The sequence below is a fragment of the Myripristis murdjan genome, chromosome 16 (assembly GCF_902150065.1).
Source record: "Myripristis murdjan chromosome 16, fMyrMur1.1, whole genome shotgun sequence".
NCBI lineage: Eukaryota > Metazoa > Chordata > Actinopteri > Holocentriformes > Holocentridae > Myripristis > Myripristis murdjan.
Window position 1 is genome coordinate 33,741,567 of NC_043995.1, and position 18,880 is coordinate 33,760,446.

At 46.0% G+C, this 18,880-nt stretch overlaps 1 protein-coding gene across 1 annotated transcript in view; it reads right to left on the bottom strand.

Moving 5' to 3' along the window:
- The window catches only part of cmtm6 (CKLF-like MARVEL transmembrane domain containing 6), an 18,884-nt gene extending 10,032 nt beyond the window's left edge, over positions 1-8,852 (bottom strand). Inside the window, exons 1-2 of the mRNA XM_030073146.1 lie at positions 8,739-8,852; positions 7,610-7,730 (exon numbers count right to left, since the gene is read on the bottom strand). Coding sequence (XP_029929006.1) covers positions 7,610-7,723 — 114 coding nt within the window. The 5' untranslated portion in view covers positions 7,724-7,730; positions 8,739-8,852. The remainder of the gene's footprint in view (positions 1-7,609; positions 7,731-8,738) is intronic.
- Positions 8,853-18,880: the final 10,028 nt, after the last annotated feature.

Here is an 18,880-nt window from a genome sequence, read left to right on the forward strand (position 1 = left end):
CAGGCCTCAGCTCACCTGCCTCAGCTCACCTGCCTCACCTGCCTCAGCCCACCTGCCTCAGCTCACCTGCCTCAGCTCACCTGCCTCACCTGCCTCAGCCCACCTGCCTCAGCTCACCTGCCTCAGCTCACCTGCCTCACCTGCCTCAGCTCACCTGCCTCAGCTCACCTGCTTCAGCTCACCTGCCTCACCTGCCTCAGCTCACCTGCTTCAGCTCACCTGCCTCACCTGCCTCAGCTCACCTGCCTCAGCTCACCTGCCTCACCTGCCTCAGCTCACCTGCTTCACCTGCTTCAGCTCACCTGCCTCGGCTCACCTGCCTCGGCTCACCTGCTTCAGCTTCAGTCAGATCAAACTCTTTCATCAAGCCAGAAAAATGATCGATTTGGAGATCAATATTTTGTCAACAAATAAACCTTCACGATCTTGTGCTTTTGCCCTGAGTCAATGTGTGAATGTGTGAGTGTGTGTGTGTGTGTGTGAGTGTGTGTGTGTGTGTGTGTGTGTGTGTGTGTATGTGTGAGATGCCTTTCATAAACATTTAAATTTCTCCTCAAATTGCTGAGGACCCCTGGGAGGCCCTGGAGCCCCACTTTGAAAACCACTAGCAGGAACTCTCTTTTCTTTACTAGGATGACGCGCACACACACACACACACACACACACACACACACACACACACACACACACAGGAGATTTTTAAAAATACCCCCCTTCACAGAGCTGCAAACTGAGGCTTTCAGAGAGACTGAGTGTGGTTGGCCTGCAGTCTATTAACCCTAAAATAAAAACTACGTTTCCATGGCGACCAGAATCCAGATTATTGTAAGTAACCGGTTTTTCCACGTGTTAGTTTACTCACATTACTCAAAAACCCCAGTGTACACGCGCTACCAAACAGCCTGACGCTTCCTGGACTGTCACCATAGTGATGGCGGTGCCACGGTAACGGCACTGTCGGCTGATTGCCAGGCTCCGCCCCCCGGCTCCGGAGGGTGGCAGATGTGTTTTCTCCCATCTTCAGCCATCTTTTCCCGCACATGCTCACATGGAAACAAGCCGCTCAGAGGGGCGAGCGAGGGTTTCCGTGGCGACAGTGAGCAGAAATCTACCTGTGCTAAGCGGCTTCCTCCTCCTCCCTTTACACTGATCATGGAAACCGGCGTTCTGTTTCCATGGCAACTCACAGATGAGAGAACGGATAAATTCAGCTGTGTGATGGGAACTGGGTTTGTTTTCCTCAGGAGAGAAACTGGCCTGATCCTTTATAGTCCAGTCATTTTAGGCCAAAATTGGGGTCAACCTGGGACAAATTGCAAGAGAAGCAAACTCAACTGATTCTGTATCCTCAGTTTGTCCTGAGTGAGGGGGAAAAAAGTCCCAAGGAATCCCATTGGTGGAAAGTTTAGAAAATCACCTCTATATGACCATATAATACCAAAAAACACTGTTTTTAACACACAGGGGAAAGGGGATCAAAATTTTACTGTCAGATATCACTATAAAAATTCACAAGTTGATTACACACACAAAGACAAGAAAAAAAGCCAATTACAAGTTTACAAGAGAGATTTAAACAGTGAGACATTTAAACAGTGAATTAAACCTTAACCTTTTAATTCACTGTTTAAATGTCTCTTCTGGCATTAATTCCTTATATTCCTTATTAGCGCATATCAAATCAGATAATGTGTGATATGCATGTGTAAACAGAATAATTCAAAGAAATTGTAATTGACTTTTTTTCTTGTCTTTGTGTGTGTAATCATCTTGTGAATTTTTATAGAGATATCTGACAGTAAAATGTTGACCCCCTTTCCCCTGTGTGTTAAAAACAGTGTTTTTTGGTAATATGTGGTCATAAATAGGTGATTTTCCAAACTTTCCACCAATGGGATTCCTTGGGACTTTTTTCCCCTCACTCAGGACAAACTGAGGATACAAAATCAGTTGAGTTTTTTTCTCTTGCAATTTGTCCCAGGTTTTTTCATAAAATGACTGGACTATTATTCTTTTATCCGGTCGTCATGCAGAATCCCCTGCAGCCGCAGCGCCCTGTTCCACGCCACACACACACACATCATCTCACACTAACATGTGAGAGACATTCAGCTCTGATGTCAGGATGCTGCCATCTAAACGCCTGCAGATCAGCGAGCAGCAGGATCCCGTCCACAGAAAGATAAGAAACACACCATCAGTTCATATCAGGACGTAAAAGTGAGAGGTGACAGCAGAGAGGAGCAGCTTCAACACAAACCCAAACCCAAACCAGCCGACGCCTCTTCACTTTCCATCCACCAGCTGGACCCGGAGAAGACTCTTCAGAGTGACGGACTCCCTTTAACCTTTTTTTATCTTTATCTCCTCTTCTATCTGTTTTCCGTTTGTGATGACTTTCTTTAATCTTTCTTGTCTCATGGAAACTGTGAGTGCAGAGTGTCGTACCGCCATCACTTCATTCATATTTAATTTTTTTTTTCTCCAATTCATCCAATTACTATCAATTACACGTAATAAGCAAAATAAGAGGTTTCTATGATAAAATGTTATATTAACGATGATAAATTAATTAAACCTTGCACTACAAACAGAGCAGAATCAGCTGGAAGGAAAAAACCCGCAGGCCAGTTCATTTTTATCAGAAAATCAAAAGGTCGACATGGAAAGTAGAATTTTTCCAGAAAGACGCAAAGAGCAGCTAAAATATCCATGTGTCCACTCACTACTGACGCTTATTAGAAAATAATCCACCTGGTGAAAGTCTCACCTGAACGAATGATCTGACACGAGTCTGACAGGCCTGGGATAAGAGGTTCACAGGTTCCTCAGAGCCAGAAAACGTTCTCTGAGGAACCAGCGATGGTTTCTTCCGAGGTCGAGGACATGGACTTTGAACTTTAACTAAAAAGTTCTCTGTACGACTTTTTTTTCAAGAACCTTTTTCAATTGTTTTGTTTTTGTTTTTTTCAAATGAAGAACCACCCACTAAGTGAAGTGGTTCTTGGTTCTCCTTGGAACCACACAAGGAACCATTTTAGAACCATTATATTCTGTGTGGCTGCTGAATCTGCTGGGATTAAAGAAGCAAACAGGAAACAGAAGAAACTCTAAAAGCAGAGAAATAAACAATAAACCTGCTGAACCTGCCGAGTCCGAGCTGACACAGCACACTGCACGCCTGAGGGGTGTGTGTGTGTGTGTGTGGTGTGTGTGTGTGTGTGTGTGTGTGTGTGTGTGTGTGTGTGTGTGTGTGTGTGTGTGAGACAGACCTACGATTTATGAATGTTTTTGCATGAAACTTTGTGGAAAGGTTGGTCATGATTCCCTTGTCACACTGATTGGCCAAATGGGGGGGTGGCGGTGGGCGTGGCTTGACTGTTGGTGAGTACCCACCAGGTGGAGCTGGCAGGTCCTGGAAGCTGCATAGTGTTGGTGCACATATGAGCTCTACTGGGTGCTTTGTTTAAGGCGATGATTTTTTTTTTTTTAAATGCAATAGTCGAATCCAAGTAACATCTCTCCCATAATGCCTCTGCACTCTGCATGCCCGCTGCTGCATTTTTAACTCTGCATGGCTCCCATAAAAATTAAGAGAAGAAATAGAGGAAGAGCTTGTGACTCAGATAAATGCGGTTTGCTCCATGAAGTCCTGACAGAGCAGGAGGAGCTTCAGCGGGATCATCCAGTGGAGCCTGTTTTGTTTCAGGCTGCGGAGACGAGGTAACAGAACGTGAAAACATCTCAAAACACGACAGACGTGTGCTCATTCAGGATCTGACGCCCTCTGACCTCGTTAAGGGCGGACAAAGCGACCTCAGGTCTGTAACGGCGGGGTGGAGATCTATTGGCCAAGAGAGCGACGAGCGGCCTGGCAGATTTCTAAACTCAGGAGAAGTGTGGGGCGCTCCCCCGCCGCTGCAGATCCTCTTTTTGCGAACACACATCCGAGCGCAGGATGCAGCCGCCGGGTGTTGCGACAGCGGGAACGCAGGCGGAGGGATACGCGCTCGCAGCCGCCCGTCCCCACGCTAATTATAGAGAGGGAGGCGACTCCCGGCTCCGCAGCACTTTCACTTCCCGGTTTGTAACTTCCTGAAAAGTGAGTCGTGTCGGAGCGAGGTCATCCTGCCTCGGCTCGAAGGAACCCGCCAGGTGCACCCCTCAGGTGACCCTCTGCCGGGCGCACCCCTCAGGTGACCCTCTGCCGGGCGCACCCCTCAGGTGACCCTCTGCCGGGCGCACCCCTCAGGTGACCCTCTGCCGGGCGCACCCCTCAGGTGACCCTCTGCCGGGCGCACCCCTCAGGTGACCCTCTGCCGGGCGCACCCCTCAGGTGACCCTCTGCCGGGCGCACCCCTCAGGTGACCCTCTGCCGGGCGCACCCCTCAGGTGACCCTCTGCCGGGCGCACCCCTCAGGTGACCCTCTGCCGGGCGCACCCCTCAGGTGACCCTCTGCCGGGCGCACCCCTCAGGTGTCTCAGCGCTCACGACAGCACCGGCTTACATCTGTACGTGGAAAAAAGTGCCATGTCATGATATCAGCGATGCAGTGTGTTTTCCACAGCGCCCAGGTACACTAACACCTGCACATCACCCCCACCCCATGGCGGCTCTGTGGCCACCATCAACATGTATGCAGCACGCACACACACACACACACACACACACACACACACACACACACACACACACACACACACAGTCTGAAACATGTTATTGGTAGAGCTGGGATCAAAATTTGTTTCCTTCATAGCACCTTAAACGCCTCGCTGTGACACATTATTGGTCCCATGTTACTGTACAATGGTTTGATCTGTCATTAACAACAAACACACCTGGCTGCTCACCTCACCTGGCTGCTCAGCTCACCTGGCTGCTCACCTGGCTGCTCACCTCACCTGGCTGCTCACCTCACCTGGCTGCTCACCTCACCTGGCTGCTCACCTGGCTGCTCACCTCACCTGGCTGCTCACCTGGCTGCTCACCTGGCTGTTCACCTGCTGCTCACCTGGCTGCTGTGAGGATGGCATTGCAGGTGAAAAATTCAGGCGAGCACTTGTGTGTCTGGGTTGGGGAGCTGCCAGGTGAGCAGGTGAAACAGGTATGATACTAGGGCTGGGCGATTACGGCAGAAATCAAAATCACGATGAATTGAACATTTTACCTCGATTACAATTAATGAACGATTATTACCGATTATTATAACTTGAATCTTTTGCAAACAAAATGGCAATGTCAGACTACAAAAAGCTGCATCTCTTCTAAACAAATATTATTTCAAGTAATATTATTGCTATATTATTATTAGGAGTAGTATATATATGCATTAATAATAATATAGCGTGCCTGCATAATAAACAGGCTATATTCATTTCTCAGAATTTTGCTCCCTAATGATTATTATTATCATTATTATCATTATTATTATTAGCAGTAGTAGTACAATAATTAATCATCAGTATCTAGGGTGTATATTATTATCATATCTATATTATTCTTATTCTTCTTCACTACCCAGAGTCACGGAGCGCTGGCCGGATGACGTCATGTGTGTGCTGCCTGTGGGCTGAACGAGGCGTTCAGGCTCTTTTGGCATCTCTCTTTTTAATCCGAGCTGCTTCAACTGCTGGAAGTTTGCAGTGGACAGCCTGAGTGAGGAGGGACGGACCGCGGTTACCATGACAACAGGAGTATTTTGGGATGCGACGTGTTGTGGTGTGGTAACCGGAATAACCGACATGAGCAGGATTATGTCGGCTAAGGGCCCTAAATGTCGGTTTCGATTATTTTTCGATTAACTGCCCAGCCCTAAATTATACACGACATTAAGGTGGAGGATTAATGGGAATTAAGACATGAAATAAGAAAAAGGTTGATGTGTTTTCATGTATTCCTCCGCTCGCTGCTCAGTGTCGTCCTGAGGGAACACTGCACTAACTGTCATCTGTCACCTGTCCCCTGTCGCCTGTCACCTGTCTGTCACCTGTCTGTCACCTGTCAGCTCTTCTCAGACTGTCCTGAATGTCGTTCCTGCAAATTACCGTGAAATGTCGTGACATTATTGTGATATCTGCCCCGCTCTCTGCACTCTGCTCATTAAACATGACCAGAACAGACGTCTGGACTCCGGGACGTCCTGCACGCTGTCCACAGCTTCACTAATCAAGACATTTGTCACTCATCATGTTTGATTCTCCTGAAGACAGATATTTCTCTCTTCTGGTGTTGAGACGCAGATTTTGTGTATTTCTACTGTTGATCCTGTGTCTGGACAAGCTGCTGCTGGAAGAATTCACCAATTTGGGATCAATAAACTACATCTATCTATCTATCTATCTATCTATCTATCTATCTATCTATGTCTCTATCAGGAAGTCAATGTTTGAACATGGCATCCCGTCTTATTATCTCGACTTTACTAAAAATAAAAATGTCTAAAACAAATGGCAAAGGATCAAGTCAGTTTTCATCTGGCCATGCTGACACTGTCAACAAAACCAACCAACCAACAAACAAACAATCAAACGAACAAACGCTGTTTGTTTTCCCCCAGTGCATCTTCACTGCTTTTCAGATCAGAGAAAGTGTCTCTGATCAGAGAAGGTGGAAGCACACAGCTCACACACACACACACACACACACACACACACACATACCTGCCATAAAGTACCACTATTCCCTACACACATCCTCAGCAGATTCATTTAATTTCTTTCAAAAACATGAAAAAAAACCACAATGAGCAGCTTAATGAGAAATGACCCAAAAATTTGTGATACATCAGAAAACCTTAGAAGAAAATGACTTGAAAACGTGTGAATCAGACAATCAGACAGCTTCAGAGCTGCTGGGGGCTTTGTTTTATCACTTTGATGGAGCCTTTATGCTAAGCTGACAGGAAATGCTACCCACAGGAACTGAACCAGTGGACGTCCAGAGGTGAAGACGGTGTCCAACATCTGGTCTCAGTCTGGGGACGTCGGGGAAAAGGGATTGTGCCCAAATGCTGGAATATTCCTTTAAAAACTTAAATAAACTGGGGTTGGAGTGGAAAACTGCTCGTCCCTGTCAGACAGAGCACAGCCTCCTGCAGTTCACTATGTGGTCAGGTCAGGCCGCAGTCACCTGACCTTATTAAGCATGCAAACTGCCCACCAATCACAGCATCCATTACAACCTGGGTTTGTGTGACACGACTGGAAATCTGATTCAGAGTTTTAGTATTTCCACGGCGCTCGTGGCTCATGAGCCGGGTAACTTTACATGAGCAGCAGCTGTGTGACTGCAGCCGGAAGCCAGAGAGCCGCTGAGACATGCTGGGACACACAGAGACACACCGAGACACACAGAGACACGCCGAGACACGCCGAGACACACCAAGACACACCAAGACACACAGAGACACACCGAGACACGCAGAGACACACCGAGACACACGGAGACACACGGAGACACGCAGAGACACACCGAGACACACCGAGACACACCGAGACACACAGAGACACACCGAGACACACCGAGACACGCAGAGACACGCCGAGACACACCGAGACACACCGAGACACACCGAGACACACCGAGACACACCGGCTCTGTTGGACTCACCACTTCAGCCACTTTGACCAGGAACCTGCGCATGTCCAGAATGTCGGTCGGAACCACAAACCATCTGGATTTGGGCTCGGCCTCCGTGGTTGGGCTGTAAACTTCAGCGGCCATGATGGAGCTGGGCACAAGAGGAGACACAACATCCCATCATGCAATGCACATTTCATACAGGCTTCACCTTAACAGATACTGTGCAAGGAATGTCACATTTATCTGGAACTGTCTCCAACACTGAAAATATTTTTCAAATTAATCCCATCAGATGCTTTTTAACCAATGTTTTGTGCACTAGCACAAATAAATATATTAAATATATAAATATATCTAAAGTATTGGGCGTGGATTTTTCAGATCTGGGATTGGCCACATAGCCAGTATTTCTGAGTGAAAGTGAAACTGATCCAGCAAAAAAAAAAAAAAGTTGGAGAAAAGGCTAAAATCTAAATGTTAAAAACAAATAACAAATATATACAATATCATATAAAATAAACTACATTACTCAGCGGTGATTACTACAGGCGGTGTGTCAGGACTGTGCAGGTGGACAAGGTAAACTCTTTCCCTCTTACTTTGAGATGCGCCACGCCAAACTCCTTTGAAAAGTTTATGGACTGAATGTCGCCTGGCTCTAAGAGAAACCTGCAAAAGCTGAGGAACACGAACTAAACCTTTTATAAATTAGTAGGATCCTCTGGAAAATTCGGCATACAGACAATTAATAAATGAGCAGTGTAATTCATTAAAATATTAACTTTTTAATGCAAGTTATTGACGCTAATCGAAGAGTAACTTTATTTCACTAGAAGCGCCGAGAAAGTCATTTAAGTTAAAGTTGTATTAAAATAAGCGCCGCTTGGTGTAAACGGTGTATGCCTAATTGAAGAGGGGTTTCCAATACTTCAATAAATGCTGTATCCTGCTGTACAGCGATGATATGAATTTGAGAAAAGCACGGCAGCCTGAAACGGACTGTTTTTTCAACGGGGGCTGGCACGCTCCTTTTTCAAGAACGTCATTTGTCGGAGCTACGCGACAGACGGGCAGCAGCACCGGCCTGAGGTCCGTCTCACTCCCAGGTAGCAGGAATATTTGGAGCGGACAGGTGTGTGTCCGTGAAGCCACTCACCGCTCAGCTTCCCTCCCGGTTCGCTGCGTCGGTCAACGTCCGGATCCGCACTTCAGACTGTCGCTGCTTTGTGCTGCTGCACCTCAACTAAAGTTTCACTTCCGCATTCAACTCCGCTCGTCGAGTTTTTCATCGAGCCACACAGAAGGAAACAGGACATCCGGTCACAACTTTCGAAATAAACCTCTTTTTGTTGTTTACTTTGGCTGCAGAAAGGCTCGAATGTCCAAAGTGCCGGTTTTAGTTTTTTATTTTTTCATTTTTTCATTTTTCTTTTTCTCAGGAACCTGTTTCTGAGATAAAAACAAACAAACAAACAAACAAACAAACAAACAATGTGAAAAGATTTCAGAAACCCAAGAGCTGTAAAAGTTTTCTCAGCGCAGAGAAGACTACCACAGAATTTAACTGACTTTTGACTTTTGAATATTAAAGGATTTAGACTTGATTTGAGTTAAATGAAGCCGTGAGTTTCGTCCGTTTACATGAGAACAGCGACGCCTTGTGTCATGAGGGGGTTTCACACTGAAAATGAGGAATACAGGTTTAACTAGAAGTTAAAGTGATTTTGTTAACTATTTAGGTACCTGGTCTGAGTGATATTAACAGGCTCAGTCCAGTGTGAAATAAATCAGGTGTGACTGTTAGTGACGCAGCTGAATCAGTTCAGACAGATCCTGCAGCTCCAGTTCGGTCTGACTGACGAGAGCACCACTGCAGCCAGCAGCCGCAGGTGAGGCGCTCACCTGTCCACACTGTCACCTGTCCAGGCTGTAACCTGTCCACCTGTCCACACTGTCACCTGTCCAGGCTGTAACCTGTCCACCTGTCCACACTGTCACCTGTCCAGGCTGTAACCTGTCCACCTGTCCAGGCTGTAACCTGTCCACCTGTCAAGGCTGTAACCTGTCCACACTGTCACCTGTCCACCTGTCCACACTGTCACCTGTCCACACTGTCACTTGTCCACCTGTCCGGGCTGTCACCTGTCTGCCTGTCATGTTTGTGTCTGCTCAGCCTGGCGGTGCATCCGCCTCTGTTGCCCTCTTGTGTGCAACAAAGTGAAAAACTTTATTTGAAATAGAAAACGTGAAACATGACAATCTGCTCAAAAGGTGTTGACCCTCGAGTTTTTCCATTTATTTAAATACTACTAATACTGCTACTGCAAGCAGTAGGCCTACTACTACTATGAAATCAATAAATAAATGATAAAAGACTACTACTAATACTACTGTATAATAAAAATAAAATAAAATACTGCTACTATTATATAAATAAATAAAATATAACAAAAAAACAAATTAAAAAAAAAAAAAAAAAAGCAAAATAAAATAGCCTACTACTAAATAAATAAATAAATAGGCTACTATCACTACTATAGAGAAAAAAATCGAAAATCAAATACTACTTCTAGTGGTACTTCAACTACTATTACTACTATAAGTAGAAGTACTGCTACCACTGCTGCTACAACTGTTAGTGCTATTACTGCTATCACTGTGACTATGAAGCTTCCTCCCCGCTCAGCGGCTGCCGGCGGCGCTGCGGCCTGCAGGGGGCGCTGCAGACCAGCAGACCGCCGCCTGTGCAGGGTTTCCCCGTTATAAAGTGCTGAGAGCCGGTTGGAGGCTGTTAGAGGCTCTCCAGCAGCCCGGAGGAGGAGGAGGGGAGGAGGGGAGGAGGGGAGAAGGAGGAGGAGGAGGAGGATGAAGGACAGACGACGGGGAGCTCCTCCGTGTCCCTGCGCTCACAGCCGCTCCGACCGGCAGCACCAAACTTTCCGGACCGTCTGATCCGCGGGACCCGGGTCCTCGTCCATGCGCCTGCAAGGTGAGTGGCAGCCCCCCCCCCCCCCCCCCCCGCCTCATCCCCGTCACATCTGTCTGATGGAAGTTTAGAATAAGCTCCTGTTGTTGTGTGGCATTTCACCTGTGCTGCTGCACGGCGACGCGCCTCTGACATCCACACAGTCACTTCACAGAGACCTGACTGTGTTGGGGGTATTTTTCAGTATCTCGGCTGGTTACTGTAATATCACTGTAGTATTTCTGTAATACGCTCCCGGTGACTTACAGTGAGTCCGCGGTACTTAATATTCAGTTTGTGATATGATATGGTGGCGGTATTATCTCCCCTCTGTGATATCCCTGCGTCTGTCCAAAGCACAGTTTCATGTCATGGTATCTGCGTCTTGGAGCCTCTGTGATATTTCTGTAATATTCCTGGAGGTGAGGGTGGTCGCTTTGCTGTGAAAAAAAAAAAAAGATTGAGTGTGTTGTGTGTAATAGAATGACTGTTTAACTGTAAGCTAATTTAGTTGTTTAATTCATCGGATGTAACGCTTTTAAAATAACTGCAGGTACAGTGTGTGTGTGTGTGTGTGTGTGTGTGTGTGTGTGTGTGTGTGTGGATCTGAACAGAGCGGAATACAGGCAGGCAGGGGTGATGATGGATGATAGATATTGATGACAGATGACAAATGATGGCTGGATGAATGATGATTGATGATGATTAATGATTGATGATGATGATGGGGGCTCGTGCTCAGGGGGGAAAGCCCAGTTGGAGTGTTTGCTTTGATGACAGCTGTGGTGGGAAACACACACACACACACACACACACACACACACACACACACACAGATCACTGATGAATGAAATCCCACACACCCTCAGACATGAAATGTTAATGAACTCAGATTCATATATTTTATTGTAGGGATTGGTGTGTGTGTGTGTGTATGTGTGTGGTGATGTGTCGGTGTGTGTGTGTGGTGATGTGTCGGTGTGTGTGGTGGGATCCCTCAGGGCTGCGGGACAGTCTGTTAGGACTGATTAAAACCAGGACTTGATCTGAAAGCGGCTCTGCGGCTCTCTGTGTGGCTCTGCAAACTGTCTCACATCAACATGACAAATCAGAGTTGGTCATGTTTTAGAGAAACACTCAGGGGCTGAAGCTCGAGCTCCTCCGGCTTCCAGAAACAGCTCACACTGAGGAGAAACTGCATTTTTCTGATTGATTTTGTTTGTGTGTTTGTTTGTGGTCCCACCCTCCCAGTTTCCTGTGAACGCACCGCGCCGCCTCTCTGCGGGAGTGTGTTAGCTCACACACACACACACATTTGAATTCATTTATTGGATTTTAAGAAAAAAAAAACATATATCATCAAAACCCAATAGTAGTAAGAGTCAATATACAGCAATACAAGATCTTAACCACAGAGTGAACTACACACACACACACACACACACACACACACACACACACACAGTTATGTAGAGAATCAGATGATGACTTTAATACAGATCATTCTTATTCACCTGTAATCTCAGCACAGCATGTGTGTGTGTGTGTGTGTGTGTGTGTGTGTGTGTGTGTGTGTGTGTGAGAGGCAGACGGGCTCAGGTTTGGAGAACGTTGGCTGGGATCGATGAGCGTGAGGAACCTGGTTCTGCCTGTTCCTGTTCCTGAACTGCAGGGAGGAAAAAGCAACAGACTCTGAAATCTTTACCTTCCACCTGATTGGCTGCTTTTTTTTTTTTTTTTTTTTTTTTTTTAATTTTTCTATACATATTCATGCAAATATTCCCACACACAGAAAAATAAAGGTGCTAGCTGGAAACAAAAATGGCTCTTCAGAGTGATGCCATAGAAGAATCATTTTTGGTTCTACAAAGAACCTTTTAGTGTGAGGTTCTATTTCTGGAGATGGTTCTTAAAGAACCCCTGAAGGTGCCAAAAAGAACCATGAAAAATGGTTCCTTTAGGGACCATAAATGGTTCTTTAAAGAACTTTAGCAAAACTAGGCTATTTAAAGAACCATTTTTAAGAAAGTTTTTTGAGGAACCAACAGATTCAGTAAAGAACCTTTTTTTGAATGGTTCTTTAGTAGTTTTTCAGAATAAAAGTCTCTCTGAGTATTTTAAATCAGATGACTGTGTTCAGGTTGAAAACCAACATGAACATGTTGTTGGCCGGTTCTCCACGTTCCTTGTTCCTTCACTGGGTTCCAGACGAGCTATTAAAAATGTTTTCTGATAGTTTATAGAGCGAGACATTAATCCATTCACTGAGGAAATAATCTGCACATTAATCCACAAGGAAAAGAATTGTTAGCTGCTGCCGCCACCAGATAACTCCAATAAACATGAAGAACCTTCAGCACTTTAAAGAACCACAGAGAGTGTGTGGAGAACCAGCCCCTGAATAAAGAGGTTCTTCAGCTGCTGATGGTTCTGTGCAGATCTCAGCCGACTGTAGAGCCACCAGTTTTAAATTTTGTCAGTTCTTATGTTTCATGTTGACTTTGATATTTTTGGTTTTGTTTGTTTGTTTGTTTGTTGTCCCACCCTCCCAGTTTCCTGTGAACGCACCGCGCTGCCTCTCAGTGGGAGTGTGTTCGCTCCACCCCGCTCACACCTCTCTGACTGAGGCCTCATCATTCATAGCTGCAGCTTCCTGTCCCCTGCGGGCCACCGTAGGTGATTCATGAGCGAGAGCGCGACTGTCTGTGATGAGTGAGAGGCCCAGAGCAGCAGGAAACGCCTCCGGCTGTTTCTCGTTCTGTTTGTGCAACGGGATATCAGAACCTGAAACGCAACAAATCCCCGCAGAGCAAAATGAATTCCTGTAATTGCCGATATGCAAAACAATAAACTCGCCCCTGAAAATGAGCAAAAACGCTCCTGAGAGTGAAATTAAGACGACAAAAAAGTGAATTTCTGACTCTGAGGTCACAGTCAGAGGAGCCAGGGAGGATTTCCTCACTCCTCACTTTTTTTTCTCATTTTTTATTCTTTACTCTTTTTTTTTTTTTTTGGAACCCCGTGTGCTTCCAGAAAGTGTTCCCTCCTCTTCCTCTGGGCTCCACACAAACAAAACAAAACCCAAACCAACAAACAAACAACAGCAACAATAAAAACAAGCAGCCAAATGTACAGACCAGCAAATAAAGTAAAATATCTCGACATATGAAACAAAAAGTAACATATAACATACAATACATGCAATAACAGTAACATACAATGAAAACCAAAATGTTAAATATGCAACAAGAAAAAAAAACAAAAGCAATCAAAAATACGTAATAACATCCATAAGAAACTTCATGCGTGTTTGTTTTAGAAACTGTTTAAAAGAAAATCTCCTTGACGTCCGTCTGTTACTCAGTACTGATACTGCAGCACGGAGCGGGTACTGCAGTACACTGTCAGGAGTAAAGGTACAGCAGGGCGTCCCTCCAGGTGATGATGTGAACCTTCTTCACAGCCAAAAGGTCCGTCCACACTCACCTGCCACTTTATACAGGTACACCTGTCCGACTGCTCGTTCACTCTAACATCTAATCAGCCAATCAGCAGGACCCGGTTCTGTCCCAAACCAGGAGGCGAGATGCACGTCATGCCGTGGCAACTGGTTTCCATGGTAACCTAATCGAGCGACAGGTCCTGAGGCCCCGCCCTGACAGACGGTGGCACGTGCACCTGTTCAGTTCAGTGATCTTCCTGCCGACTGACAGGTGGGACCGCCGCCTCGCCGCCTCGCCGCCTCGCCGCCTCGCCGCCTCGTGGTCAACAAGTCGGATATTACATAGGTGGGACATCAAATGTTCCCATAATGCCCTGCGAGTCAGTGATGCATTGTGGGTGTGATGGAGCGTGTGACCCGCAGTGAGCTCAACTCCCAGGCTTCATTTAAAGGAGCAAAATACAGAAAGACGTCCTCAGTATAAGTGTGTGTGTGTGTGTGTGTGTGTGTGTGTGTGTGTGTGGTCACAGCAGGCTGATGTGAGTCGGGCTGCAGGCTCTCAGCTCGTCCAGCGTCTCTCAGCTCCTGTTGGACTGGAACCAGACGACGTGTGATGGTTTGACTTGTGCCGAGCTCGCTGTCACACACGAGCTCTGAGTCGTGGAAAACTGAGCCGTGAGGGCGAGGTGGGAATTTCAGAGCCGTGATTCCTCTAATTTCAGAAGAACACAAAAACTGTCAGAAAAGAAAGACAGCCCGTGTTGTTTTTGGTGAGAACTGACTCAAACGGGAGCTGGCGGCGAACACCGACACTGGACTGCAAATCAACCTGAACCTGAACCCGCTCATTTAGATCCTGCTGCAGACTCTTTTGGTTCTGCCCCTGCAGGAAAACGCAGAGTCTCTGCTTCTTGCTGGCATCCATATATCCCCTCATCCATGAAGCTCCTGTTGTAATGTGAAGTTTACAAGCTGCAGCTTCTCTGCCGTCAGCTGAGCCGAGCAGGAGCAGCCGGCGGCTCTCAGCCGGGTCAAGCTGCAGGCTGAGATTTTCCACACAACAGTAAACTGATATTGTGATGTGATACTGGGAGTTTGTTTATTGTAATATCCTGATATGGCACAAGTGTTTTCCAGGTTTGATAGGCTGCATCACAGCACAAGGATGTGATTGTCTGAACTTGTTTGACTGGTGTAGCTACAACACCAGGGGGCAGTATAACCACCTGTCCCTTCAAAATAAAAGTGGGTTTCTCTCTCAAACTGCGATCCTGGTGGTTTGCACTTGAATGATGAATGATCCTTCCCTCTTCAAACTTCAAGCTCTTCAGTACAGATATGACACGGGCCTGGAAGCTGCAGCCTGCCGGGTTCATGGAGACCAACGACCACCAGGCGGTGATTCTGGTTCTGAGTATTTTGAAAACTTTCTTTTCGACCTTCTGTTCACATGAAAACTGACTTTTCGTTACATAAAACACAACTCTAACAACTGTTTTCAACAAATTGTGTTCATTTTGGAGGAGGAGGAGTCTGTCTACATAAACCTCAGCCTAGAACCCGCCACTTCTAGTTTTGGATGTTAAGATGTTTGGAAGCGGCTCGGCTCTTGCATCACTCACTCAGTTTTTTTCTTGGAATATTCTTCGGCTCCTCGGCTCCTCGGCTCCTCGCTCGGTAATTTGTTCTCCCTGCAGTGGCCCTAACATGCAGTCACAGTTGGCAGTCATGACAGTGACATGAGACTGATATGCATAGATTTCAATGCATAACCGCTCCATCCACATTCCTCAGAAGCTGCCAGTTGTGATTTTCATATTTTCGTTGAGCTGCTGGGTTCTGGGGGTTCTTCAGGGTTCTGGGTTCTTTTCCACCAAAGCTGTTTGAGAACCGACAGACAATCATCTGTTGTTCCTGCTCACCTCACATCTCTCCGTTTGACAGCCCTTCATCATGTCAAAGCATGCAATAGACAGAGTGGCTGTGCAGTTTGATCTAAATATGTATGTTCCTTAAAAGAAAATTCCAGGCAGTCTGTAGCGGCTGATTGGTCAGAGAGCCTTCATGTTAACAGACTGCATGAGGCTTCACGCATCACTCATGAAATTTAATCTACAGATTTGTGTCCATGGAAATTAACTGTCCATTTTTTCATGCATATGGACAAAAAAATCAATTCCCATCCATATGCACCAAGTATCCTTTACAGGAAGTGGTTAGAGCTGCTTCCACAGGGGGCTTCATTTCTGTAGCTTTGTTTGACTAACAACAATCAAAATCCTTGAGGGAAAATACAGCTTTAGACACCAAAACTAGAAACTGAACAGGGTCTTGGTCTATGAAAAAAAAACAAAAAAAAAACTGGTCTCACCTCAGACTTGAATTTCTGTTCACTCACAGAAAATCGATTGAATGGTGATGATCTGACTGACTGCATGTCATTTCTGCAGAGCTGTATGATAGCTGTTAGCTGTTTGCTGTTAGCTTGGTGACACAGCTGGTCTCTCACATCACCTCGTCCTCGCCTCACAAAACTAGTTTTATTTTCTGTGTGTCTGCTGTGCAGAAGACACCCAGAACCCGTCAGAACCCATCAACAACAACAACAACAACAAAAAAAACTGCCCCAGATCTGCAGCCACATAATAATGACTAAATATTTCATGCACACAAAGCCAAGGCAGCATCACGGACCAAAACAACCAGAAGACAGAGCTTCTGCTCCCAAGCCTCAGCACGTTCATCTCAAGCACAAAACACTTGATTTTTAACTGAATGCAGCATCACAGCCCATAACTGACAGCTCAGATTCATATTTGGAGTCACGATAATGATGACATGAAGAAGATCGCTTCATTACATGGACCAAAGTCCTGCTCCACCTCCACCTGCAGGAGCTCCTCTCAGCTCCCATTCACACACAGCAAACTCACGCCTTTATGGAGCTGCTCTGTGCACTGGGGCTCAGTCATGCTGGGACAGGAAAGGGCCTTCCTTCCCCAAACTGGTCCCACAGAGCTGGAAGCAGAGAATTGTCCAAAATGTGTCTGTGAGCTGAAGCGTTCAGATTTCCCTTCAGTGGAGCTGAGGGGCCGAGGCCGAGCCCAGAAACACCAGCCCACAGCGTGACCCCTCCTCCAGCAAACTGCACAGTCGGCACAATGCGCTCAGGCAGGGAACGTTCTCCTGGAGGCGGGGAACGTTCTCCTGGAGGCGGGGAACGTTCTCCTGGAGGCGGGGAACGTTCTCCTGGAGGCGGGGGACGTTCTCCTGGAGGGAGGGAACGTTCTCCTGGAGGCAGGGAACGTTCTCCTGGTGCGACCCCGCTCTGTAACTTTACGTGGTGCCGCCCCCTGGTGGCCGAGTCGCTGTGGTTCCTAAAGGCTTCCACTTTGCAATAATCCCACTTCCAGCTGATGGTGGAATATCTGCAATAATCCCACTTCCAGCTGATGGTGGAATATCTAGGAGGGAAGAAAGTTGAGCAGCTGACTTGTTGCAGCGGTGGCTTCCTGTTCCATCACTATTCCAGCAGCACCTGAACTCAGTGAGCTCTTTAGAACCAGACGCTCTGTCACTGATGTTGGGAAAGGCAGACTGCATGGCTGCTGCTGGAGGTTACACACCTGTGGGGACGGGGCTGAAGGACACACCTGAACTCAGTGATGAAGAGCTCTGGCCCAATGCTTTTGACCATATAATGTATTCTTCCAGCTGAAATATGTTTTTGAAGTCGTACTGACTGTCACAAAAAAAAATGGAGAATTTTTGTGACTGTATCAAAAGCAGCTATGAGATCAGGCTGGACCTGACCTGACCCAGTGCCCTTGAGCAATACAGAGGAGATGTGGCTTCAGCCTCATCTGCTGAATGTGAAGCAGATGAAGGTTCATCCAGGAACAGAGACGCCTCAGAAACACGTCAGTAATTCAGACAGAATGATCTGCGGCTCTGCTCGGGTTCCTCCGGTTCCACAGCAGAACACTCCAAGGTGAGAACCTGCAGCGCGAGCAGCAGCTGTGGACCTGCAGCCTCTCCAGGCCACATCTGAAGACGTTTCTCTGACTTCTCTAACATTTTGGGATAAATTCATGGCAATTTTCTGGTCATTTAGTATTAAATATATAATTATATTTATTAGAATTATAGTTTTCTCGTTTTTTTAGTTGCATTTTTTCCTTTTTCAACAGTAAATTTTGTTTGCTAATTTTCTAGTAATTGTATTTATTTGTTTATGTAATTATTCACTTACTTATGCAAGTTTTTTTTCTACTTAATTAGAGCATGTTGCTCTCAGCATGAGCAGCTCAACCTGCTGCTCAGAACAAACACCAACAATAAAAGCAGGAAAAAAGAACAGTTTGTCAACAGTAATTAGGAATAATAATTATGGCTCCAGGGCTCTGGAGGGGAAAATTAGTGCAAAAATGCAGCTTCTAAAAAAAAAATACAATTATGCTAAAAATTAAATGACCAGAAAATTGCTATGAATGAAATTACTCCTAGATTTCAAAGCGGGACATCTGAATTTCACTTCTGTTTTCAGTGAATTTCAGCGAGAAATGTTGACTGGTAGAGGCTGCTAGTTCAAAACTGTGAGGTCAATTTAAAAAAAAGGAAAAAAAAGAAATATTGTTTGTTACTAATGAGCAGGGATAGAGAAAATGCAGAAATCTTTTCACATTAAAAGGTTCGTGCAACTCAGGCGGTTAAATTCCTTCAGCAGATTTGACACAGAGAGCTGCGATCCTCAGACCCTCGCTTCCTTCCTTCCTTCCTTCCTTCCTTCCTTCCCTCCTTCCTTCCTTCCCTCCCTCTGCTGCTGCTGTTGTCAGCGCTGTAACCCGAGAGCTCCTTTAGATTTTTTTTATTATTATTTTTATCTCCCACT